At 41.3% G+C, this 27,879-nt stretch overlaps 1 protein-coding gene across 1 annotated transcript; it reads right to left on the minus strand.

Annotated features, from left to right (window-relative positions):
• Window positions 1–27: 27 nt before the first annotated feature.
• Window positions 28–27,879, minus strand: LOC110522350 (N-lysine methyltransferase SMYD2-A). Its single transcript, XM_036975937.2, has 12 exons — window positions 27,406–27,879; window positions 10,194–10,257; window positions 7,711–7,821; window positions 5,311–5,371; window positions 4,051–4,175; window positions 3,833–3,900; window positions 3,144–3,246; window positions 2,492–2,602; window positions 2,248–2,383; window positions 1,869–2,043; window positions 504–612; window positions 28–341 (listed from the first exon to the last, which is right to left on the minus strand). Exons 1-12 carry the CDS (start codon window positions 27,573–27,575, stop codon window positions 258–260), a joined length of 1,317 nt encoding a protein of 438 aa, XP_036831832.2. The 5' UTR covers window positions 27,576–27,879; the 3' UTR covers window positions 28–257.

Consider the following 27,879-nt stretch of genomic DNA (forward strand, 5'->3'; position numbering starts at 1 on the left):
GACAGGAATCAAAAATCTGCTCAGTACAAAGGTATTCCGTATTTAATAACTGCACTCGTAGTCAAGACCTCAAATGTATAAAATATTTTAACCACATAATTAAATAGATGATATCTCCATGACTTTACCATTCTCCTCCTACTGTGCTTTAAAACCAAGGAGAAGGGAAAGTGCCATACACTGTAGCCCTTTGTGTGTGAGAGAGAGACAAAGAGAGACTTAATTTCTGTTACTCCCAGTGTGTGAGGTCACTTTGTTTATTTCTGCATCTCGATCTCTTTACGAAGCTCTATCAGATACTGATGATCCTTCCCATGAGCCACCTCCATTATGGCCATCGCCTGGACGCACGCACACACACAAAGAGAAGAGTTTAACGGTCTGCTATGTCTTTCACTCAAATTGACAAATTCAATAGAAGCATATATGTTCATATCTCTCACTACATGTTATAACAAGTAGCCGCTATGGAAATGGAACTAACAGGCTTCTAGTAATGTTACCTTCTTCAGGGCGTCGATGCCAGATAACTTTCTCTCCAGGCCCAGGTACAGACGGCCCAACTTCAGATACATGGAGGCCACATTCATGGAGTAGGGAGGGTACAGTATGCTAGAGAGGTCAAGAAAAGGTATATGGTTACTATACAGCCATCAGCTGACCTAGACAGGTAAGAATCATCACGGTACAAACCTGGGGAGATAAACATTACAGCTATACTGTATCAATTTGACAGGTGAGGAAACGGATCATAACCTAAAGGGTTCTAGGTGAAAATGGATCAGTTTCTGTAGGGTTCTAGGTGTTTGTATGGATCAGTCCTTTAAGGGTTCTATGTGTATGTATGGATCAGTACTTGAAGGGTTCTATGTGTTTGTATGGATCAGTCCTTTAAGGGTTCTATGTGTATGTATGGATCAGTCCTTTAAGGGTTCTATGTGTATGTATGGATCAGTCCCTGAAGGGTTCTAGGTGTTTGTATGGATCAGTCCTTTAAGGGTTCTATGTGTATGTATGGATCAGTCCTTTAAGGGTTCTATGTGTATGTATGGATCAGTACTTGAAGGGTTCTAGGTGTTTGTATGGATCAGTCCTTTAAGGGTTCTATGTGTATGTATGGATCAGTACTTGAAGGGTTCTATGTGTATGTATGGATCAGTCCCTGAAGGGTTCTAGGTGTTTGTATGGATCAGTCCTTTAAGGGTTATATGTGTATGTATGGATCAGTACTTGAAGGGTTCTATGTGTATGTATGGATCAGTCCCTGAAGGGTTCTAGGTGTATGTATGGATCAGTCCTTTAAGGGTTCTATGTGTATGTATGGATCAGTACTTGAAGATATGTATATGTATGGATCAGTACCTGAAGGGTTCTAGGTGTCTGTATGGATCAGTACCTGAAGGGTTCTAGGTGTATGTATGGATCAGTCCCTGAAGGGTTCTAGGTGTATGTATGGATCAGACCATGAAGATATGTATATGTATGGATCAGTACCTGAAGGGTTCTAGGTGTCTGTATGGATCAGTACCTGAAAGGTTCTAGGTGTGAATATTGATTATTCCCTGAAGGGTTTTATGTCTATGTATGGATCAGTACCTGTATGGTTCTATGTGTATGTATGGATCAGTACCTGAAGGGTTTTAAGTGTAAGTATGGATTATTCCCTGAAGGGTTCTATGTGTATGTATGGATCAGTACCTGAAGTGTTCTAGGTGTATGTATGGATCAGTCTTTGAAGAGTTCTAGGTGTAAGTATGGATTATTCCCTGAAGGGTTCTATGTGTATGTATGGATCAGTACCTGAACGGTTCTAGGTGTAAGTATGGATTATTCCCTGAAGGGTTCTATGTATATGTATGGATCAGTACCTGTAGGGTTTGAGGACCTTCTCTCCATAGCGGATGGCTTCGTCCCAATCCCCCATGTAGAGACACACTCCCATGGCCTGGTACATCATGTGCAGCATGTACACGTTGGAGTCCTCAAACACCTCACCCATCTTGTCCAGGCTCAGCTGGCACATCTCCATCAGCTCTCCAGGGGGTGCTCAAGAGTCAAGGTCAAGACTCAATTTACAGAATCAGGAACTTAGCCAGTGAAACTGTAAGCCAACTTCCACGCTGTAGATATTTGAGCTGTTGGGTAGAAATTAAAACCTATAATATAAGACACTTATTTGCATCTCTAAACTCGTCCACTTTAACCCAGATTGAGAGGCTACATGGAGAGAAGGGCCACAAAGGATATTTTTCTGATGTTTTTCTGCTATTTGTTTGGCAGAACGGAACTCTTTGATGGTGTTCCTAGCGTAGCGCATCATGCTACTGATCTCCTCCGGTCCTGGAGGCTTGTTTCTCTTACGCACCTTCAGCTTCAACTTGTCCTAAAACAATTAACATTTGGGTTTAAAATCTTAATTATTATATTATTCAAATATGAATATTCAAGGTTTAGGAAGTAACTGATGATCATACATCAATCAGCCTCTTACTTTAGATTTGGTTTTACACTCTTTGCAGTCGCAGGTGAAATAGTAGGCGTCTCTCAACCTCTCATTTCTGTCTGCTGTAGGGTAGAGGAGGTCTATGTAGCTGGTGAACACCTGGGAACACACACACCATACATGTATAAACATTCACCATTTAAGTTACTATTCATACAAGTCGTATATTGAGATCAGTGAGATCTTTTTCATATCGGCTCAGCTTTTTTGATCAGCAGTCCTCAGAACAGGTTTTAAAATAACCCTGCAGAGCTGTTTAATCAGCTGCTGCTGTGTCTGCTCCTTCTCGTCCTCCCTCCCTTCATCTTCTGAGACGCCACTAAGCCACACACTCCACTATCTACAGTATGTTCCTCAAAAGCCTCCTTGCCAAGATGAGAGACACAGACGAGACTACTGCAAGCCACCTATGACCTAACTGCCTGTCACCTGTCTACAACCAACCCCGGTCATGACAAGGTTCATTCCCACTATGCACTTCTCTGACTCAGCAGCGTACTAGCAATTCAATACATGACACTGTTGCCCACTTCTACCTGCCCCTTCCCTTAACCCCTCAATACTCTCCCCCTTCCTACCTGAAACATTGAACCTTGACACCAACCCACCAATACCTTCCAATAGCTGTCCCCATCCTTACCTCTTCCCCAGGGGTCATGTCCTGCACAGCCCGGACCTCGGCCACATTCCCCTTGTACGTCACTATGACGTTAGGGCAGCAACTGTGGTTTACCAGGGCCACACTGAGAGAGACAGAAAAGGAGATAGATGGGGGGTGAGCATGGGAACAAAGAGGGAGAGAAAAGGGAAATAAATGGGAGACAGAGAGAAGGGGGAAAATACGGAAGAGAGATGCTAATAACGTCGCCATAGGAACGACAAACACTCCCAGAGGGAACAACTTCATCATAACTGTTTACATGTATTTTTTTGTGTTAACATTCACTATATAGACTATACTGAGGTCACAGAGGCCTCTCTTTTTGGTTTGCGGTCTAGTTTACCCAGATGCGAATAAAATAAACTCTCTCACAGCTAGCCAGCTGTGCCATGGCACTGGCCCACTCATCAAAGGGAGTGGGATATTATTTCTTCCAATGCCTTAAGAGTACGCGCTTAGCTGTTGTGGTGGCGTGTGTGTGTGTGTGTGTGTGTGTGTGTGTGTGTGTGTGTGTGTGTGTGTGTGTGTGTGTGTGTGTGTGTGTGTGTGTGTGTGTGTGTGTGTGTGTGTGTGTGTGTGTGTGTGTGTGTGTGTGTGTGTGTGTGTGTGTGTGTGTGTGTGTGTGTGTGTGTGTGTGTGTGTGTGTGTGTGTGTGTGTGTGTTCTTACTCAGGGTAGACTGCTGAGCCCATTTTCGACAACTCCTCATCCTCCACTGTGAAGCCATTACAATTGACCTGGAAGACAGAATATAGGGAAGGAGTCCCAGAATGGGTACAGACCTACAATAAGACAGAAACTAGAGGGATACTGAGGTGATATGAAAGACAATAGTTTTTCTTTGTAATTAAAACTGCAGAGAAAATGTGAGGGTGTGTGTGTTTTACCTGTGAGAAAAGTGTGAGGAGGGCTGTTTTGCTGGGGAAGTCCAGGTTTTTGGAGTAGAACTGGTGCAGGCTGGCTATGTCTCCCTCGTTCATCTCCCTCTTCTCAATGTCGACATCGTCTATGTCTGAGAGACACAAGGAAGGAGGGATGGATAGAAGGAGAGAGACAGAGAGAAACTCACTTAAAGATTGTGTCAAATATCACAAATGATGGTGTCTCCACAAACCTTATTGTCGAAGAGATATATGAATAAAGTTGGATATAAACCTCTGCAGCTCTTACTGCTGTGGACTCCCTGAGAGGGTCTTTCCTTCCATGCTAATCCTTGGACAGCTGCAAAGAGCTTCCAATCAAGAGTCCCTCCCCCACCATTCATATTTTGAACCTTTATTTCACTAGGAAAGTCAGTTAAGAACAAATTCTTATTTTCAATGACGGCCTAGGAACAGCGGGTTAACTGCCTTGTTCAGGGTCAGAACGACAGATTTTTACCTTGTCAGCTCGGGGATTCGATCTTGTAACCTTTCAGTTACAAGTCCAATGCTCTAATTAATTGTATGTTCAATGTATGTAAAGCTGCTGTGCATTCAGGATGAATGGATTTATTCTATAAGGGGGACATTCGTTGGGAGGCTCTGGTAAAGGCCTGGTAGAGGAGAGTGTCGGGTAACATTTCTCACTAATGTATAAATAGAGAGGGCCAGCTTGACAACACTACTCTGTCTCTCTGAAGGCTAGGTTTGAAGATAAGCTGTTGTTCAAAAGCAAACAGTATTAGGGCCAAAAACATGGGATGAATGACAATTACACTAGATTACATTATCCTGTACATACAGTATATTGTAGCGACCTAAACCCAACACCTAACATCCTTCTCATTAGTTTTGGATCTCTAGGCTTAACAGCTAAGGGGTTGGGTTGACAGTTACTGGACCCGGATTCGGGTCCCGATCGGGGCTACACCCCAGATTTGCTACATTGGTATAAGAAGTGAGTTATAGCGTGCATGAGGCCATCGGCTAGGCGTGTACATGTGAGAGACTTGGTACACAAAGTAAAGGAAGATGCAACGATAGTGTAATGAATTCGGAACCCCCCCGAATTCATTACACTATCGTTGCATCTTCCTTTACTTTGTGTCACGTTCAGTACCATGATGAAAGAGATGTATGTCTCTCACACAGAACGACAATAAGCAGACAACACAATGGAACACGCAGTGTATTGACTCATTCTCTCTGTGGGTGTTTTGTTAGTACGTGATTCCAGCTCTCCAATCAGCAGCAGCTTCTCTGATGTACTCCTGTCTTTCTGGGCTTTCTGCAGAAACAGACAAGAGACAGTTGAGTTAACACCCTCTGTCTGCCAAAATAAGCATCCCAAAACAACGAGCAGCACTAACAACACAGATACCATACAGACCTTAAGCTTTTACTGCAGTGGTCTAAATCAGGATCGCACAGAGTGTTTCTTGGTAGTCTTAAACAAATCTACTTTGAAACACCTCACACACATGGTTATGGGCTTAAAAAAGAAGACACCTGTACCATGTCAGATATAGAGTTGAAATGTATTACATTGAGTTTGCATCCCAATATGACACTTCAAATACATCACAGAAGACTGAAACATAACAAAACCATTTGACATAAGAAAAAAAGTGATTTTGGCATTTATTAATTATGAAATTAGGCAGCCACTACTCTTCCTGGGGTCCGGCAAAACTAAGGCAGTTATACAATTTGAAAAATATTACAGTAAATTCTGTAATGAATGTATAACAAACTAAGTGTGTGCCCTCAGGCCCATACTCTATGTTGCTTCATAGTCCTCGCTGTTACATAAGATATATTTGTATATATTTTTTACATCTTATTCTACTGCTTGTATTAGTTACCTGGTGTGGAAAAGTTTCATGAAGTCATGGCTCTCTCTAGTACTGTGCACCTCCCATAGTCTGTTCTGGACTTGGGGACTGTGTGCTAGTCGTTTAAACAAAGATCACTGCTTTCAACATGTCAATACCTCTCTCAAATACCAGTAGTGATGAAGTAAATCTCTCCTCTACTTTGAGCCAAGAGAGATTTACATGCATATTACTAATGTTTGCTCTCTGTGTACAACCAAGGGCCAGCCGTGCTGCCCTGTTCTGAGCCATTTACAATTTCCCTAAGTGTCACAACTCCTACCGAAGGGGGCTCCCCTTCCTGTTCGGGTGGCGCTCGGCGGTCGTCGTCACCGGCCTATTAGCTGCCACTGATCCCTTTTTTCCCCTTTTCTGTTTATTGGTTTCACCTGTGTTTGGTTTAGGCTGATTGGTTGGGCTTTATTTACCAGCCGGCCCACCTGCTGGCTGTGCGGGATTATTCGATGTACATGTGTACACGTCTGTGTGTCACGGTTGTCCGTGTGTTTGGGTTTTTTGCTGGACTGTTTAAGTCCCCCGTGTTTGGGGCATTTGTTTTGGTTGGCGTATGTTCACCGTTGTGGTGCATTAAAAGAACACCCTCTGTGTTCTGTTAGACAGGTAACTCTTTATCCACAATATAGCAGGGGGTGTAAAGCCATAACACATATGTTTTTCCAGCAGCAGACTATGGTCGAAAAGGTCAAAAGACGCACTGAAGTCTAACCAAACAGCCCCTAAAATATTTGTATTACCAATTTCTCTGAGACAATCATCAGTCATTTGTGTAAGTGCTGTGTTTGTTGAATGTCCTTCCCTACAAGCGTGCTGAAAGTCTGTTGTCAATTTGTTTACTGTAAAATAGCATTGTATCTGGTCAAACACTCCAAAACTTTACTAAGGATTGGTAACAGGCTGATTGGTCAGCTATTTGAGCCAGTAAAGGGGGCTTTGCTTCCCTCCAGGTCTGAGAGCACACCCTTTCTAGTAGGCATAAATTGAAGATATGGCAAATAGGAGTGGCAATATCGTCCATTCCTCAGTAATTTTCCATTCCATTTGTTGCTGGCATGTCATGCCTAAATTTGCTAATCTTGCCAATGAAAAAATCACTGAAGTAGTTGGCAATATCAGTTGGTTTTGTAATGAATGAGCCATCTGATTCAATGAATGATGGAACTGAGATAGCCTTTTTCCCCAAAATGTAATTGAAGGTGCTCCAAAGCTTTTTACTGTCATTCTTTCAGTGTAGTTTCTTCTTCTTTTTACTCCGTTTAGTCACATGATTTCTCAAATTGCAATACGCTTGCCAATCTGTTGTGTAGCCAGACTTATTTGTCATTCCTTTAGCCTCGTCCTTCTCAATCATACCATTTGTAAAAAATTCCTCATCAATTCATGTGGGATTTAACCGTCTTTTTCTTCCTCTTCTTAATGTGTGCATGCTTATTAGTAAATGGGATAAGCAATTTCATAAATGTGTCAAGTGCAATGTCTGTTTACTCCTCATTACACACCACGGACTAACAAATATGTTTGACATCAGCAACATTGGAATCACTACAAAAACGTATTGTACGACCTCTTACAATCTTCGGCAAAATCATTCGCAAGGAGATTCCTGCAAAAAGGTTGTCCTAGATATGGCTACTATATTGTGATCACTACATCCGATAGATCTGGATACTGCTCATCATCACACTGGTAGAGTTACTGGTAGTGACTGTGGAATAGAGCTACTTCTCTCTCTCACCTGTTTGGCGATTATCCTAGCCACCAGTCGGACGGACTCAGACGGACACCAGTTCTCCCCGTACGCTATCATGGCCCCACACTCCAGCTTGTGCATGGCCCAATCCCCTTTCTGAGGAACACACACAGGAGTTATGTTTAAGAATGTTGGACCACTAAAGGTGTCCATTTGATACCACCACTGTATAATTTGTGCTAGCCTCCACTCATACTCCGTTTGATGTCATTGAGTGATTGGATGGAGCGTGCTAAAGAGATAGTCAGACAGCATGCAACTCCACAGACTTTGGATCATATTACCCCCTACATATTTGCCCCAAGCTACCTCACCGTCTCCAATTACATTTACATTTTAGTCAATTAGCGGAAACTCTTATCCATAGCGACTTGCATTCATCTTGAGATAGATAGGTGGGACAACCACATATAACAGTCATAGTAAGTACGGCAAAGTCAATGCTAGTTGGGGGGGGGGGTTCTGTGGGATATTTAAGATACTCTTTGAAGAGGTAGGGTTTCAGAAGTACACCCCCATTACTCATGCCCGACAGAAAATATCTCAGACCACATTAAGCCACAATTCGAAAGAACCAGTCTTTAGGGATGACCCTAACCCAAACTATATGCTTTCCCCTAACCCTGCTGATATAGTATATCCTCTACCCCCTTAACTACCCACTCCAAAACTAACTCCACTACCAAAGCCCGATCCATGCCCTCAGCCATTCCTGGAACTATAGGCATTTTGCCTACAGGATATTAGTGACACATTATCTGCCCTCTAATATAAAACACACAGGACTTCACATTCAGAACTGAGAGTATACAGTATACACACTGATGCTGGAAGATAATGCAATGTTAGGTACTTGTCTATAGCTGTATGCATGTACAGTACCAGTCAAAAGTTTGGAGACACCTACTCATTCAAGGGATTTTTTTTAAACTATTTTCTACACTGTATAATAGTAGTGAAGATATCACAACTATGAAAAAACACATATGGAATTATGTAGTAACCAAAAAAGTGTTAAATAAATCAAAATATATGTTATATTTGAGATTCTTTAAAGGTTATTTTCCTTTGCCTTTATGACAGCTTTGCACACTCTTGGCATTCTCCCAACCAGCTTCATGAGGAATTTACCTGGAATGCATTACAATTAACAGGTGTGCCTTAAAAAAAAGTTCATTTGTGGAACTTATTTCCTTTTTAATGCGTTTGAGCCAATCAGTTGTGTTGTGACAATGTAGGGGTGGTATACTAAAGATAACCCTATTTGGTAAAAGACCAAGTCCATATTATGGCAAGAACAGCACAAGCAAAGAGAAATGACAGTCCATCATTACTTTAAGACATGAAGCTCAGTCAATCCTGAAAATTTAAAGAACTTTTAAAGTTTCTTCAAGTGCAGTCGCAAAAACCATCAAGCGCCATGATGAAACTGGCTCTCATGAGGACCGCCACAGGAAAGGAAGACCCAGAGTTACCTCTGCTGCAGAGGATAAGTTCATTAGAGTTAAAAGCACCTCAGATTTCAGCCCAAATAAATGCTTCAAAGTTCAAGTAACAGACACATCTCAACATCAACTGTTCAGAGGAGACTGCATGAATCAGGCCTTCATGGTCTAATTGCTGCAGAGAAACCACTACTAAAGGACACCAATAATAAGAAGAAGCTTGCTTGGGCCAAGAAACACGAGCAATGGACATTGGAAAGATTTCCATCGGTCTTTTGGTCTGATGAGTCCAATCTTAAGATTTGTAGTTCCAACCGCCATGTCTTTGTGAGACGCAGAGTAGGTGAACGCATGTGTGGTTCCCACGGTGACGCATGGAGGAAGAGGTGTGATGTTTGGGGGTGCTTTGCTGGTGACACCGTCTGTGATTTATTTATAACTCAAGGCACACTTAACCAGCATGGCTACCTCAGCATTCTGCAGCAATACACCATCCCATCTGGTTTGCACTTAGTGGGACTATCATTTGTTTTTCAAAAGGATAATGACCCAAAACACACCTCCAGGCTGTGTAAGGGCTATTTGACCAAGAAGGAGAGTGATGGAGTGCTGCATCACATGACCTGGCCTCCACAATCACCCAACCTCAACCCAATTGAGATGGTTTGCAATGAGTTGGACCACAGAGTGAAGGAAAACCAGCCAAGTCCTTCAAGACTGTTGGAAAAGCATTCCAGGTGAAGCTGGTTGAGAGAATGTCAAGAGTGTGCAAAGCTGTCATCAAGGCAAAGGGTGGCTACTTTGAAGAATCTAAAATCCAAAATATATTTTGATTTGTTTAACACTTTTTTTGGTTACTACATGATTCCATATGTGTTATTTCAAAGTTGAGGTCTTCACTATTATTCTACAACGTGGTAAATAGTAAAAATAAAGAAAAACCCTTGAATGAGTAGGTGTGTCCAAACTTTGACTTGTACTGTATGTACGTGCAATGTCATCACCACCATCATCATGTCTTACCTGACATTTCACATTGCAATACAACGCTTTTTTGCACTTCCCGCATTTTGCCAAGCCCTCCTTCCTATGGGTGACAAGACAATGGGTTAGTGGGGAATGAGTACTAAAACATCCATAGCTTCTAGTCACATTTTCACCTAATACTGTTACAAACAGGGCATTACAGCCAGGTAAATACTGCTTCACAGAGCCCAGTGGTATGCTATCATGACACAGTTTAGCAGCCACTGCCAAACATAGTAAGGAGTCAATTCCATTTCAATTAACTTCCTTTATTGACTGAGTTGAAATGGATTTGGCCCCAACCCTGAATATGGTTCCTGATGAACATGGCATACACAACTGCTGTAGATACACACACATGACATGTATGGCTGAGACATGCCAGTCTGTAGTTGATCTTCACAGTCACATTTTGAGTGCCGGTTCAAAGAGAGAAAAAGGCAAGACAACTGGTGTCTTCATCACTGTGTGTTGTGTGTATCTGTCTGTGTGTGTTGTCCGTTTTACGGAGCAACCCATTCCTCCTGAGGTGGGGGCAGGAGTTGTTAATGGCGTTTCTCCCGTCGTAACCGAGGGGGACTGTAGCCTTTGAAACATTCTGGGGTATTAATAGATGTGCCCTTTGAGTTGGACCAGCTGCCATTTCAGACACAGAGAACAAGAACAGTAGAAAACTCCAAACACGCCACTGATACTGCAGGGAGTCTATGGAGCTGGGAGTCAAAAATCAAATCAAATCAAATCAAATCAAATCAAATTTTATTTGTCACATACGCATGGTTAGCAGATGTTAATGCGAGTGTAGCGAAATGCAGTGGGTTGTAGGCTATCTAGTTCCTTTAGGGTTATGGCTAAAGACTGAACCATTGGTCTCAAGATGAACTTACTAATCCGGCAGGTGTTGTCTACAGACAAAAAAAGGGGTTGCAACTTCCAAACGGTTGTTTTTTACTCTCCTTTTTGACTAAAGAGCAGCATCGTCAATCCATCTATTGCATAATAGTGACAGACTACATTACAGCAATTAAAGCAGCTGGATATCTCAAATGTCTCATGTATGATAGAAGAGATAAAAAAATCAATAAAAACTTGCTACAGATGTAGGATCTTAGTTGATCATTCTTATGTTGCTGTTCATTTTTCTGCACAGCAGGAAATGCAAACTTGCAGTGTAGTCGAGGTTTAAAAAAGCTACTAAAGTTTGTAATTTAAACTTTAAAATATCAGACTTGATTTGCCCTAGTAAAAAAACTGATTAACCCCTAGAAAAAATGTCCATTAATTATAATCTACACTACCGTTCAAAGGTTTGGGGTCACATAGAAATGTCCTTGTTTTCCATGAAAACATACATGAAATGTGTAGGACATATAGTGAAGACGTTGACATGGTTATAAATAATGATTTTTAATTGAAATAATAATTGTGTCCTTCAAACTTTGATTTCGTCAAAGAATCTTACTACATTTGCACACACGGTATATAGATTTTTTTCTATTGTGTTAATGACTGTATGTTAGTTTATCTCATGTGTAACTCTGTGTTGTTGTTTGTGTCGCATTGCTTTGCTTTAGCTTGGCCAGGTCGCAGTTGTAAATGAGAACTTGTTCTCAACTGGCCTACCTGGTTAAAAAAACTTTTTTTAATGTTTAATATTCCACTTGCAGCAATTACAGCCTTGCAGACCTTTGGCATTCTAGTTGTCAATTTGTTGAGGTAATCTGAAGAGATTTCACCCCATGCTTCCTGAAGCACCTCCCACAAATTGGATTGGCTTGATGGGCACTTCTTACGTACCATACGGTCAAGCAGCTCCCACAACAGCTCAATAGCGTTGAGATCCGGTGATTGTGCTCCATTACAGACAGAATACCAGCCGACTGCTTCTTCCCTAAATAGTTCTTGCATAGTTTGGAGCTGTGCTTTGTTTCATTGTCCTGTTGTAGGAGGAAATTGGCTCCAATTAAGCACAGTCCACAGGGTATGGCATGGTGTTGCAAAATGAAATGTGATAGCCTTCCTTCTTCAAGATCCCTTTTACCCTGTACAAATCTCCCACTTTACAACTACCAAAGCACCCCCAGACCATCACATTGCCTCCACCTTGCTTGACAGATGGCGTCAAGCACTCCTCCAGCATCTTTTCATTTTTTCTGCGTCTCACGAATGTTCTTCTTTCTGATCTGAACACCTCAAACTTAGATTTGTCTGTCCATAATACTTTTTTCCAATCTTCCTCTGTCCATTGTCTGTGTTCTTTTGCCCATCTTAATCTTTTCTTTTTATTAGCCAGTCTGAGATATGGCTTTTTCTTTGCAAGTCTGACTAGAAGGCCAGCATCCCAGAGTCGCCTTTTCACTGTTGATGTTGAGACGGGGACGTCTGTTTCTCAAACTAGACACTCTAATGTACTTGTCCTCTTGCTCAGTTGTGCACCGGGGCCTCCCACTCCTCTTTCTATTCTGGTTAGAGACAGTTAGCACTGTTCTGTGAAGGGAGGAGTACACAGTGTTGTACGAGCTCTTCAGTTTCTTGGCAATTTCTCACGTTAATTTCTCAGAAAAAGAATAAACTGATGAGTTTCAGAAGAAAGTTGTTTGTTTCTGGCCATTTTGAGCCTGTAATCGAACCCACAAATGCTGATGCTCCAGATAATCAACTAGTCTAAAGAAGGCCAGTTTTATTGCTTCTTTAAATCAGAACAACAGTTTTCAGCTGTGCTAACATAATTGAAAAAGGGTTTTCTAATGATCAATTAGCCTTTTAAAATGATAAACTTGGATTAGCTAACACAACGTACCATTGGAACACAGGAGTGATGGTTGCTGATAAGGGGCCTCTGTACGCCTACGTAGATATTCCATTAAAGAATCTGCCATTTCCAACTACAGTAGTCATTTACAACATTAACAATGTCTACACTGTATTTCTGAGCAATTTTATGTTATTTTATTGGCCAAACATGTGCTTTTATTTAAAAAACAAGGACATTTCTAAGTGACCCCAAAACTTTTGAACGGTAGTGTATATCCTCCTTGTTAATATGCATTGACTTCCCATTCGCCAGTCTCTAATCAACTATCTGCTCCTGTTGCGCCTGTTATGCACAGCAGGTGTCTTCTTCAGTACGTGTCTTGTTTATATAGCACCTTCCACTTGTGAGAGTACTTTTTCAACTCTACAGATATTTTCTCTCCCACGCACCGGCCACCTTTCATTTTAGCCTGAGCGCAAACCCTCATACTGGCTTTCCCCATTAATTATAATCTACATTCACATTTCCTATTGCTGCAGGATTATTTTCCTGCTGTAGCAAACTGGCACAAATTAAGGGAAAGGTTCACCCATTTTGGATGTTAAATTATTGTTGTGCATGCCTAAGTGATGTTTTATCGATTCCCTGGGTAATTTCATGTTTTCATGTGTATCTCAGTTATTGACATTCAAGCAGGCAGAAATCAATGACGTATGACGTAGCAATGTGATAAAATTGCTCTCACCACACTGGAAGTTAATAGGAATATGACTTTTAGATCGTGAAAAAGTCTATAATACATGTCAGATGTCAATACTGGCCGATGTCATAACTCGGGAGGATGTCTTCTCTCGAATGAGAAATGTATCATATTTTTGCGATATTCCTACCTCGAGAAATTTGTAATTCACATTGTCATGTTGAACGGTAATTCACATTGTCATTCACACGGTTGCTAAATTAATAATTTTTCCATTTTTTTATCATCACGCAATCCCTTCTCAAAGTCCGTATATGTGTTGAGAAGCGTGCCTATTTTTCTCTAAAGTACATAATGTCACAATTCCAAAGCTATACGATACTACAGATAGCAAGTTAATCATCTCATATCTCAGAAAATATTTGTAATGTTGTACTTCTTGTTGATGAGATTCGTGCTAATGTTGGGTTTTTGAGCTAGCGCCCAATAGACCCATTCACTCCTTGAAGGAGAGCGCTCTTTGTCCCAGAATCGCCCAGAATGCACCGTATGGCCCACTGATGTAGCATGGGCAACGTTTCCCATCTCCTCAAAAAGTATATCTGCCAATTGTAAATGTTTGATTCCACTCTGTGAGGCACATCAATCTGCAGGTTGAACATGATGAGATTGTTGACTAATAAATTGATAGGTGATTTTGCAACTAACTAGATACTTTACCAGCTGATATTGTCTTTGATATTATTGTGTGTAGCTATGTTTGCTAGCTAGCTAGCTACCTAGCCAGCCCATAAAGAGAGCATTGCATTGTGGATTTTGTAGTCAACTTGAGTGCAACAGATTTCCACAACGATCTTTCACGTTGCTACCAACATTATAACCCCCAAATGACATATTTCTTCACAAAAAATATTGTTCTCACATATTAGTGTTATTTAACACCAGATAATTAAAGGAATGAGTGGATTTGGTGGGTTTTTCCTTTAAGATCCTACATCTATAGCATTTACAAAGAGATGTCTTGTCTTCCTGCAGTGAAACATCTCTTTTTTTATTTTTCTCAGATAGAAGCACAAAAGTTTACTTGAACTTTTATACTTGTCTCTAAAAAGGACGGGGATAAGAGAAAAGGTTAAGGTTTAATGAATAGCACACAGTATATTCTCCTTTGAAAAGTCTCTCTTGATAAAATGAACAGACACTTTGGCATTTCAGAAAGAGAACATGATACAGATCTAAGAGCATAACAACATAAGACTTACGCTACATATGAGAACCAAAGGCAAAGGGGTTCTTATCCCATAAATAAATGGTGCCCTTCATGACAGATGCTGATCATACAGCCATATAATATAGAATGCAAATGCAAATTATCCAAATATAGCAGTAATCTGTAAGAACAAATTGTTCTTCATGTGACTTCTAGGAGAGGTTATTTTCTGCCAAGTAATTAAATTAAGTGAACCACCACCAAATGCATAAACAAGGACACAGGTCAGTAGTTCAGCTCACAAGGGCACATTTTTAATTGCACAGAAAGAGAACTGAACTGTTAGAATAATTGAATAGGCATTCATATTTGCTATGTTATCCATTAAGGGTGAGCATTTAAAAAGGTCTCACGCATGTATTTACTACTAGGCTATAGCAAAGACAAGCAGCCAGCCCCGGAGAAACTGTCACAAAGACAGAGACAAGCAGCCAGCCCCGGAGAAACTGTCACAAAGACAGAGACAAGCAGCCAGCCCCGAAGAAACTGTCACAAAGACAAAGACAAGCAGCCAGCCCCAGAGAAGCTGTCACAAAGACAAAGACAAGCAGCCAGCCCCGGAGAAACTGTCACAAAGACAAAGACAAGCAGCCAGCCCCAGAGAAGCTGTCACAAAGACAGAGACAAGCAGCCAGCCCCAGAGAAACTGTCACAAAGACAAAGACAAGCAGCCAGCCCCAGAGAAGCTGTCACAAAGACAAAGACAAGCAGCCAGCCCCAGAGAAAGTGTCACAAAGACAAAGACAAGCAGCCAGCCCCAGAGAAGCTGTCACAAAGACAAAGACAAGCAGCCAGCCCCAGAGAAAGTGTCACAAAGACAAAGACAAGCAGCTAGCCCCAGAGAAGCTGTCCCAAAGACAAAGACAAGCAGCCAGCCCCAGAGAAAGTGTCACAAAGACAAAGACAAGCAGCTAGCCCCAGAGAAGCTGTCACAAAGACAAAGACAAGCAACCAGCCCCAGAGAAACTGTCACAAAGACAGAGACAAGCAGCCAGCCCCAGAGAAACTGTCACAAAGACAGAGACAAGCAGCCAGCCCCAGAGAAGCTGTCACAAAGACAAAGACAAGCAGCCAGCCCCAGAGAAAGTGTCACAAAGACAAAGACAAGCAGCCAGCCCCAGAGAAAGTGTCACAAAGACAAAGACAAGCAGCTAGCCCCAGAGAAGCTGTCCCAAAGACAAAGACAAGCAGCCAGCCCCAGAGAAGCTGTCACAAAGACAAAGACAAGCAGCCAGCCCCAGAGAAACTGTCACAAAGACAAAGACAAGCAGCCAGCCCCAGAGAAAGTGTCACAAAGACAAAGACAAGCAGCCAGCCCCAGAGAAGCTGTCACAAAGACAAAGACAAGCAGCCAGCCCCAGAGAAAGTGTCACAAAGACAAAGACAAGCAGCTAGCCCCAGAGAAGCTGTCACAAAGACAAAGACAAGCAGCCAGCCCCAGAGAAAGTGTCACAAAGACAAAGACAAGCAGCTAGCCCCAGAGAAGCTGTCACAAAGACAAAGACAAGCAGCCAGCCCCAGAGAAACTGTCACAAAGACAAAGACAAGCAGCCAGCCCCAGAGAAACTGTCACAAAGACAGAGACAAGCAGCCAGCCCCAGAGAAACTGTCACAAAGACAGAGACAAGCAGCCAGCCCCAGAGAAGCTGTCACAAAGACAGAGACAAGCAGCCAGACCCAGAGAAACTGTCACAAAGACAGAGACAAGCAGCCAGCCCCAGAGAAACTGTCACAAAGACAAAGACAAGCAGCCAGCCCCAGAGAAGCTGTCACAAAGACAAAAACAAGTAGCCAGCCCCAGAGAAACTGTCAAAGACAAAGACATTTTCTGCCTTCGGGACGATGGAATGATCCCTCTCGACGGGAAAAAAGTAGGATTGGAGAAATAGAAGATAGTATCTAGATCTTTCAAGGTGTTGACTGTTGAGTTAAGGACTATGTAGACACCACCCACTGGGGATAAATTGGTTGAATCAACGTTGTTTCCATGTAATTCCAACCAAAAAATGCAATGTGATAACGTAGAATCAACGCGGAGAAGAAGAAAAAAAGAGTCAGAAACGTAAGAGAATGTCGTATTTTTTTCACCCAACATTTAACTTAAATCCAAAGAGATGGTGAAATGTTTTGTTTATTTCACGTTGAATTCACGTAAGTTGAGAACTCAACCAAATATAGATCAAAACTAGACGTTGAACTGGCATCTGTGCTTAGTGTGCAGGTGATCTTGCAGATGACAGCACATCAGTACTTACGGGGACCTCACCTCAGGACTACTCCAGTTTCAGGTGTATAGAAAGAGTGTGTGCTGCAACATAGAGTGTCTGTTAAAAGAATAAATTAAAATTGACATTAATATGTGTGTATCTAGAAATCGCAATGAAATGATGAACACAGCACCCCCTACCTCCAAGAAACTGACTTGATTTGAATGACAAAGTTGACTGACAAATATATCCCAAAACTCTTAGAAATCTTAGAAAGTTCCCATCTTGAAATATGTCAGATCATGTAGCTGTTTGTTAACCACCCATTTGATTAAAAGCTGTTATTTTACTGTACTACAATTTGTGAATGATAATTCTCTTAAGTGTTGCCACATGGACCAGTTATGTGGAATAGGCCTACAGAAAAACAAGCCCCTCCACTGCAAGCATACAGAAATAGATTTTATAGATTGGGCCTGTCATTCCAAATAGTGCCTCTATTTTTGCCTCTATTTTACCTCGTAGTGGTCACGAAGGACGGAGGACGTGGGCAGTTCTAGTTCTATTTCACCTTATAAGCGCTCGCTCAGGCTGCACAACATTTTTACCTCAGAATTGCTCTCCAATCATGGTGTTTTTGACGTTGACAACCTGCTGACTACCTGCTGCTTCAGAGTACCGAAAAGACTGGAAAGAAAACACTCTTTCTTTACCATATATTTGTCTTCATATAAGAAAATGTTGTTAAATAAGAATAAATCATTTAAGATGTTTTTAGAATGACGTTGCTAGCTACTGTACTTATTTACCTTAACCTGCATACTCAGCTAGCCAACTACAGTAGCTGTCTAAGCAGGCTGTGACTCAGAGGGGGACACATTTTGCCCGGGGGACATTATTTGTCATGACAGCCCCATCATGACAAACTAGAGCACAAACTGTTCTGGAAAAGAGCCCTGGCCACGCTACAAGCTCATTATTGTGGTAGTAGGGGAGCAGGGCATCAATGAATGGACCATATATGAAGAGTTTAATTCAAAAACCCAATAAATCCATTGTCAGAAATGTTGGTAAATGAGCTTTTATTGTTGAAATAAATTATGAAAGAGAGATGTGATTTTTTTTACTATATAATCATGGCATGGGGTTGTTCAATGACAGACATGTACTTGTTTAAACTGTATCACTTGTTGGTTTCATTTCAGAGAGGCAAATAATCATGTTTTTTTGCTAAATGCTAATGTTTTACACAGTGAAATGTAACAACTATCTACGTTTGTTATAAAGAAATGCACAATCAATACATATGTGGCATCAATAATAAAATATATACTTAGTAATGTGAGATCTGTATGTAAAACATTTACATTTGACATTTTCGTAATTCATCAGATGCTCTTATCCTGTGCGACTTTGCGACTGTGTTGTCATGTTTTGCTGCCTTGTTATGTTGTTGTCTTAGGTCTCTCTTTATGTAGTGTTGTGTCAACTGGAGTGATCTTTGGCAAATGGAGGCAAGCAACATCAGCTTCATCATAAGAGCTGTTTATGATGTGCTTCCATCACCAAAAAACCTACATCAATGGTATGGCGAGGACTCGACCTGCCCCCTCTGCCCAGCTCCAGCGACTCTCAGGCATATAATGACAGGTTGCAAGACCAGCCTCTCACAAGGCCGCTACACCTGTAGGCACAATCAGGTCCTCAAGAGCCTGGCTGCAGCACTTGAGACCAAGAGGAGTGCAACCAATTCATTACCTCCAAAAACAAGCAATCTCGTCAAAACAACAACATTCATCCGGGAGGGACAGAAAAGGCCAAAGCATCCTCCTTCGAAGCCAGAAACTGGACACCTAGCCATGGCCCGGGACTGGAAGATGCTTGTCGATATTGGCCAGCAACTAATTTTTCCACCTGAGATTGCTTCTACCAACCTTAGGCCAGGCATGGTACTCTGGTCCCCTTCACGAAAGGCTGTGTACATCATAGAGCTCACAGTCCTGTGGGAAAACTCTGTTGAAGAGGCCTACGAGCATAAGAAACTGCGTTACACAGAGTTGGCAGCAGACGCAACTCAGCGTGGCTGGAATGCAAAAGTCTGGCCAGTTGAAGTGGGATGCAGAGGATTCGTGGCTTCTTCCACCATCAGGTTGCTGAAAGAACTTGGAATCCATGGACAGGCTCTGCGGCAGACCGTCAGAGCAGTTTCTCAAGCAGCTGAAAGAGGCAGCCAGTGGATCTGGATCAAACAGAAGGACCCTTGCTGGGCTATAAATTCATGACCCCCCACCCCCACCTGAGAACCCAATTCAGATCCCTCCAACTTGAGGAGAGCATATGAGGTATGCGGTCAGCTGTAGGGCTGGCTCAGGGAAGAGGACGCCCCTGCCTTGCATAGTCCCGTGGGACATCTTAATTGGGCATCGGACACAAGCTAAGGCTTGATCACCCTTTAGCTGGCCACCTTTGATGAGGGTGTTTAGTGATTAAAGGCCGAAACACCCACTGATTCGAAGGCACACTACTGAGGATGTGTCCCAAAATTGACATCTTAACCCAGTCTAAGAAATAAACCTCCCATGTCAACATCACGGCAAATCTCATGTGAGTGCATTCCATCTATTGGCACAATGGACAGTTTTTAACATCTCGTCCCGTGTTTTATGATTCTCTCTTGTTGTGATGTGTGTTTTTTCCTGTATTTATATTTCTTTGTATATGTTTTTAATCTCAGGCCCCCGTCCCCGCAGGAGGCCTTTTACCTTTTGGTAGGCCGTCATTGTAAATAAGAATTTGTTCTTTAACTGACTTGCCTTGTTAAATAAAAGGTTCAATAAAATAAAAAATACTTACAGTAAGTGCATTCATATTTAGATAGCTAGGTGAGACAGCCACATACAGTATCAATGTCAAATATACAGGATACAAAACATTCCATTGCAGCCGAACGGACATAAAGCATTTGCCACAAAAAACAACATTTTCATACACATCTAAAATCGATGAAACAATAATCTGAGAACAGCAATATTTTACACACATAAAAGGTACCCATAAGCAATCATTTCTGATATAAAAAAAACACAAGTGTGAAATATTACTGGATATAGTGTTTTGGAAATAAACTATTCATATTCAGAGTAGTGTAAGCCAATACTGTCAGTCTGAATATATGGCAAATACTCATTGGAAGGCTATGATATATAAATCAATCCTGATATCACAGATCTAAGGCAGAAACAGTGGGGCATGTGGACCTGGGTGGATATGTGATTCAGATGTAGGATCTAAATCTTATCACTCTTTTGTTGCTGAGAATGTTCCTGCACAGTAGTGTGTTTGACTTGTAGTACGTCTGAGTTCTAAAAAGGATTCTAAAGTTTGTCATTTCAACTTTGAATTTTCAGACTTGATTTGCCATAACGAAAAATGTATCAACCCCTTCATTATAATCCACATAATAATTCACATTTCCTGATACTGCGGGATTATTTTCCTGCTATAGCAAACTGTCTCAAACTAAGAGCTGACATCTTTATGTAAGGGTATTTGTATTTATTAGGGATCTCCATTAGCTGCTGCCAAGGCAGAAGCTACTCTCCCTGGGGTCCAGCAACATTAAGGCACTTACTGTACATCACACATCAAACAAAATATAAAACAGTACATCATATAACATTATTACACCACTACATATCTACAATATAAAATGTATACCACTATACAATAATATGTATGTAAATGTAAATGTGTGTAGTAGCGCTGACACTATTTAGTCGACTAGTCGATTGTTTGGTCGACAGGCTGTTGGTCGACAAAGATTTTTTTAGTCGATCAGTAGCAATTTTTTTTTTTTAAATGATGGCACACAAGACACGTGTCTGATTCACTAGTACATGTACCGTTCATTCCCAGAATTTCTCATCTACAATGCTTGTTTGGTAATGGTACTTTCTGTTAATGCATTCAGTATATCATTATTACAGTCTTACCGTTGTTTGCAGAACACACAACCTAGGCTGAGAAGAAAGTTTGAGGTGTATATTCATCTGTGTTTTAAAATCTGATTCTACTGCTTGCATCAGTTACCTGATGTGGAATAGAGTTCCATGTAGTCATGGCTCTATGTAGTACTGTGTGCCTCCCATAGTCTGTTCTGGACTTGGGGAGTGTGACGAGACCTCTGGTGGCATGTCTTGTGGGGTATGCATAGGTGTCTGAGCTGTGTGCTAGCAGTTTAAACAGACAGCTCGGTGTGTTCAGCTTGTCAACACTTCTTACAAAAACAAGTAGTGATGAAGTCAATCTCCTCCACTTTGTCAATGAGAGATGGACATACATATTATTAATGTTAACTCTCTGTGTACATTTAAGGGCCAGCTGTGCTGCCCTGTTCTGAGCCAATTGTAATTATCATAAATCCCTCTTTGTTGTACCTGACTGAACAGTAGTCCAGGTGCCTGTAGGACCTGCCTTGTTGATGGTGTTCTTATGAAGGCAGAGCAGACTTCTCCCCATCTTAGCTACTGTCGTATTTGTATTTTTATTTTACCAAGTCAGTTAAGAACAAATTCTTATTTTCAATGACAGCCTAGGAACAGTGGGTTAACTGCCTGTTCAGGGGCAGAACGACAGCGACCTTGTCAGCTCGGGGGTTTGAACTTGCAACCTTCCGGTTACTAGTCCAACGCTCTAACCACTAACCATTACAGAGAATTGATTTGATAAAATAACAGTCTTCACTTTTAATGATGCCAACGACACGACACCAGGTAGAATCAGGAATTCCCCAGGGCAGCTACCCTGCCGCCCCATTTCTTTTGACCATGACCAGTTTACAATGCAGGGTTACTCCAAGCAGTTTAGTCACCTCAACTTTCTCAATTACCACATTATTCATGACAAGATTTAGTTGAGGTTTAGGGTTTAGTGAATGACTTGTCCCAAATACAATGATTTTAGTTGTTTTTTATATTTAGGACTAACATATTCCTTGCCACCCATTCTGAAACTAAATGCAGCTCTTTGTTAAGTGTTGCAGTCATTTCAGTCACTGTAGTAATTGACGTGTATAGTGTTGAGTCATCCGCATACATTTACTTAAAGCCAGTGGGATGTCATTAGTAAAGATTGAAAAAAGTAAAGGGCCTAGACAGCTGCCCTGGGGAATTCCTGATTCTACCTGGTGTCGTGTCGTTGGCATCATTAAAAGTGAAGACTGTTATTTTATCAAATCAATTCTCTGTAATTATTATTACGTGATTAAACTAATCATGTAAATGTAATTAACTAGGAAGTTGGGACACCAAGGAAAATCTTCAGATTACAAAGTTATAATTTTCCCAATATAACTCTTCCGATATTTTAATATCTGATCAATTAGTCTTCTAATTAATGAATTATTCTTTACCTCACGTTAGTCTCATTTCAAGTGTTGTAAATTATTGGTTATCTGCACGAACCCAGTCTTTACTATGAATCATCCATACACCAATTGTCTTAATCATTTATTTACTAACTAACTAAATAATCACAGAAATGCATAAACAAACAAACAGTAGATCTGTTACTACCAAATGATAGGGAAGATTCCCTAGTGGGCTAAGCCGATATGACGGCTTGGTGGACAAAGGGACGTGGGTGTGGACTGAGCGAGAGTGGGAAAGACAAAAGGGATCACTACACAAACACAGTTGACAATTATATTAATTTAAATGCTAATCCTTTGCACATGAACGCTCACTCATTCGGGAATAATTGCAATCAATATATATTTACGCCCAGGTGTCATCGGGATCTCTGTTGGAATCGTCAGTCCATCTGCTGGAGAGTCAGTTCATCTGCGTCTCTTTCTCTCTTTCTGGTTCCCTGAAGATCAAAGTCTTTCTTGGTTAGAATGGATACTTCAGAGTACCATTCAGAAATGTTCTCATACAATACATCTTTCGGAGGTTGTCGGTAATAGCATCCCAAGGTTACATAATTTATAGCTGCAGACTAGCAATTAGTATCTAAGATTTGCTCTTATTCTGTCAGGATCGAAAGTCTCAGAGTTGAACCATTTCCAGCCGTGTAGCCAATTTTTATTTTTTTATTTCACCTTTATTTAACCAGGTAGGCAAGTTGAGAACAAGTTCTCATTTACAATTGCGACCTGGCCAAGATAAAGCAAAGCAGTTCGACACATACAACAACACAGAGTTACACATGGAGTAAAACAAACATACAGTCAATAATACAGTAGAAAAATAGGTCTATATACAATGTGAGCAAGTGAGGTGAGATAAGGGAGGTAAAGACATAAAAGGCCATGGTGGCAAAGTAAATACAATATAGCAAGTAAAACACTGGAATGGTAGATTTGCAGTGGAAAAATGTGCAAAGTAGAGATATAACTAATGGGGTGCAAAGGAGCAAAATAAATAATACAGTAGGGAAAGAGGTAGTTGTTTGGGCTAAATTATAGATGGGCTATGTACAGGTGCAGTAATCTGTGAGCTGCTCTGACAGCTGGTGCTTAAAGCTAGTGAGGGAGATAAGTGTTTCCAGTTTCAGAGATTTTTTAGTTCGTTCCAGTCATTGGCAGCAGAGAACTGGAAGGAGAGACTGGCCAAAGGAAGAATTGGTTTTGGGGGTGACCAGAGAGATATACTGTACCTGCTGGAGCACGTGCTACAGGTAGATGCTGCTATGGTGACCAGCGAGCTGAGGTAAGGGGGGACTTTACCTAGCAGGGTCTTGTACATGACCTGGAGCCAGTGGGTTTGGCGACGAGTATGAAGCGAGGGCCAGCTAACGAGAGCGTACAGGTCGCAGTGGTGGGTAGTATATGGGGCTTTGATGACAAAACGGATGGCACTGTGATAGACTGCATCCAATTTATTGAGTAGGGAATTGGAGGCTATTTTGTAAATGACGTCGCCGAAGTCGAGGATTGGTGGGATGGTCAGTTTTACAAGGGTATATTTGGCAGCATGAGTGAAGGATGCTTTGTTGCGAAATAGGAAGCCAATTCTAGATGTAACTTTGGATTGGAGATGTTTGATGTGTGTCTGGAAGGAGAGTTTACAGTCTAACCAGACACCTAGGTATTTGTAGTTGTCCACATATTCCAATGCTCCACGTGGTATGGTTAGGATTTCAATAACTATTCGCAATCACAACTCACGCTGTGGGTTTGCTTAGTCTAAACTATTCACAATCACAGCTCACGCTGTGGGTTTGCTCAGTCTTGGTACTCAAACCTGTGCCACCTCAGCTGACAGCGAGGTATGCATGGTCTCAAGAGGGTTTCCTCTGGGGGGGGGGGGGGGGGGGGGTTATTCGTAACAGTAGAAAAGGTGGTTGGTTCTATGATGCCTGATCATGTCTGTGCCCACAGGGGCAGGCCAATGACTTAGTTAAACTTGAAAGGAAATAGAATTCTCTCACATTTAATATCATATTACATAATTTTACAAATAGTTTCATCTTTACTCATTCATTTTATACAAGAATTAGATGCAAACCTCATAATTGAGAAATATACACATTCAGAGATTTAGTTGTGTGTGTTTTCTGTCCTCGCTAAGGTCACCAAATGAAACACACTCGTCATACCCGTTCCTTAAGTGTCCACGGGCCATTCATTCCCCCGTTTCTCACAAGTGGACATTTTGTTTCATATTCTCATTTTGGGAATTTAGGAGTTTGCCATGTAAAATCCTTTTTTCTCTCTGTGTCTCTCTTTCTGCATGGCCAGGGGGGGAGAGTCTCTGCCAGGAATTTACGACCTGAGATAACAGAAACTGGGTGTAGGAGAGAGTGGGAAGCCATGATCTATACCCAGAAAGGGCCACGCCAAGACACTGGATTATGTTGACTTGCCTAGTTAAATAAAGGTTAAATAAAATAAAGAAATAAAAAATGTTGGAGAGGTTTCCATTAAAGAACACCATGTGTGTTCTGTTAGACAGGTAACTCTTTATCCACAATATAGCAGGCGGTGTAAAGCCATAACACCCTCTGTGTTCTGTTAGACAGGTAACTCTTTATCCACAATATAGCAGGGGGTGTAAAGCCATAACACCCTCTGTGTTCTGTTAGACAGGTAACTCTTTATCCACAATATAGCAGGGGGTGTAAAGCCATAACACCCTCTGTGTTCTGTTAGACAGGTAACTCTTTATCCACAATATAGCAGGCGGTGTAAAGCCATAACACATATGTTTTTCCAGCAGCAGACTATGATCGATATGGTCAAAAGCCACACTGAAGTCTAACAATACAGCCCCCACAATCTTTTTATCATCAATTTCTCTCAGTGCTGTGCTTGTTGAATGTCCTTCCCTACAAGCGTGCTGAAAGTCTGTTGTCAATTTGTTTACTGTAAAATAGCATTGTATCTGGTCAAACACAATTTTACTAAGGGTTGGTAATAGTCTGATTGGTCGGCTATTTGAGCCAGTAAAGGGGACCTTACTATTCTTGGGTAGCGGAATGACTTTTGCTTCCCTCCAGGCCTGAGGTCATATACTTTGAAGTAGGCTTAAATTGAATATATGGCGAATAGGTGTGGCAATATCGTCCGCTATTCTCCTCAGCAATTTTCCATCCAAGTTGTCAGACCCCGATGACTTGTCATTGTCGATAGACAACAATATTTTTTTGTAAGTGTCATTTCAGTCACATATGGCAGGTGTTTAATAAATCCAAGAGATTTACAATAATTCTTCAAATTAAACGGTTATTTCTTTCAAGAATGCAATATTTAATATGATGGTGCATTGTTTAATTCCTAATATATCAAGTCCACTAATTAAGGGTTCAAAGCAAACATTTAAAAAAATCCTTGACACGGTCAAATAACTCCAGCATAGAATGATAACTTTAAGAATTTGGCACAGAAACTACAGGCCATGAGTAACTTGGTCAAATAATAATGGCACCATTTGGCCTATAGGTGGCGCTGTTGTAAACAGTCTCACTTAAACGTTCATATCCGCCCCCTCATTGGACCTAGAGAACATTTTTATGTAGGTGTCTTTCCTCATGCTAAACAAATGTGCCTCAAGGACCCATAAGGTCCATCAGGATAGATTTTCCTGCATCTTGGACATTTTTTGAAACCTTTGAATAAATGTATTTTCATTAACTATAAGTCTAAATATCACCACATTCGGTATGTAGACCCAGGGTACATCTCTTTGCTTTAAAAAAGCTAATCAAAAGTTACATGATCTAGAGCATGGTCAATTAAGTTAATGTTTCAACATTTTCAGAACACTAATCAATTATTGATTTATAACACTGGAGAGTTACCACAAGGATGCTTTCTCCTGTGAGATACATTCCTCTTGCGAATTGAAGGAAAATGATGAATCACAGAGAGAAGAGAGATGCATTATTTTATATATGTGTTTTTATTGTTCCATTTTTTTGGAGATGCCTGGCTTCCCTTGGCCTCCATGAATACAAGGCACTGAAGGGATTGGTTAAGAGATGGCTGAGTTATTGCTAAATCAGGAAATCAGATTTTACATGTCCATTTAAATCCTTTGTAAATCCACTTGCCATCACTATCCTGAACATCCCTAAGATGAACCTCACTTGGTTTAGTATTGATATCTCAAAAAACAAGGAAACTATTAACAACTCATCATTTGCACATGTAAAGCATATGCTAATGCTCAAAATCATCTGCAATCATTTTCTCCTCAAGAACCATATATCAGATACACTGCAGATTTAATATTTTAGGCTCATGATTGCACATAAAAGAAAACAGTTAGTACATGATAGAATGCTTGCTTTGTTACCCAACTGATCCTGTCCTTTTCTGTCATCATGTGAAACCGGGCATGGCTGCTTGCAGCTATGCACATTTACATTGTAGCTATTAAGCAGACGCTCTTATAAAGAGTGACAGGATGAATGTACTAACTGTAGGCCTAAGGTAGCTAGCTAGGTGAGCAAACCACACATCACAGTCATAACAAGCTCATTTTCACTAAATAAAGCAGCTATCAGCAAAGTCTAAGAAAAGACAAGTGGGAGTGTTAGTCCAGTAACGTTAATTACTGTTTCTCTTCTTGCGACAATTGTGAGCTCACACTGGTTGCTGTGATGAACTCACCTGTGATACACAATCACAGTCAAATACATCCGTTATGGAGATGAATAAAAAATATATGACACCAATCAAACAAATAAGCTAAATGACGAATCAGTTCACCACCACATGCAAGACATGAGAAAAGTGGTTGACACTTGTCACCGTGGAGTGATAGATAGCCTACCTTGTGAAGCAATATTCACAGTTAGAGCCTCTCTCGCTGGCAGTCAGGACGTAAGTATATGGAAGACTAGCGAAGAGAAGCTCCCCAACTTTGAAGGGTTTGGTGACCCGGAGTCCTCGCCCTTTGCCCGGACTGACGAACCTCTCAATTCCCTCAATGCTCTCCTTCATTCTGTCGCTTATATAGTAGGTCCGCCGAAAAAACTTCCTTCCGAATTCCACTATTCACCAAGAATCAGCTACAATAAACCCACGTTTGGCACTGCAATTGCCTACGTGTCGTTAGAATTACACCGGTATGGTTTAGTGCCCCTTTCCTATAAAAGCGACAGCGTCACCGCCCCCAATAACGGTTCATACATGGTAACATCATCGCCGCATCCCTCACGGATATCCGGAGGGGTCATAAAGTCCGCCCAAAATAAGCTTCTCTGAGCATCGGACATAGATCTGCGGCGCGGTGCAACTCATTGTC

This window comes from Oncorhynchus mykiss, chromosome 4 (assembly GCF_057628025.1).
Source record: "Oncorhynchus mykiss isolate SJ-2025 chromosome 4, ASM5762802v1, whole genome shotgun sequence".
In the NCBI taxonomy this organism is placed as follows: Eukaryota; Metazoa; Chordata; class Actinopteri; order Salmoniformes; family Salmonidae; genus Oncorhynchus; species Oncorhynchus mykiss.

Excerpts from the sequence above, each read along its gene's own strand:
- LOC110522350 (XM_036975937.2), bottom strand. The coding sequence starts at position 27,575 with ATGAAGGAGAGCATTGAGGGAATTGAGAGGTTCGTCAGTCCGGGCAAA. Across the intron at positions 3,901-4,050 it reads TCCTCACACTTTTCTCACAG|GTCAATTGTAATGGCTTCAC; the intron begins GTAAAACACACA and ends TCTGTCTTCCAG. Across the intron at positions 613-1,868 it reads AAGGTCCTCAAACCCTACAG|CATACTGTACCCTCCCTACT; the intron begins GTACTGATCCAT and ends TGACCTCTCTAG.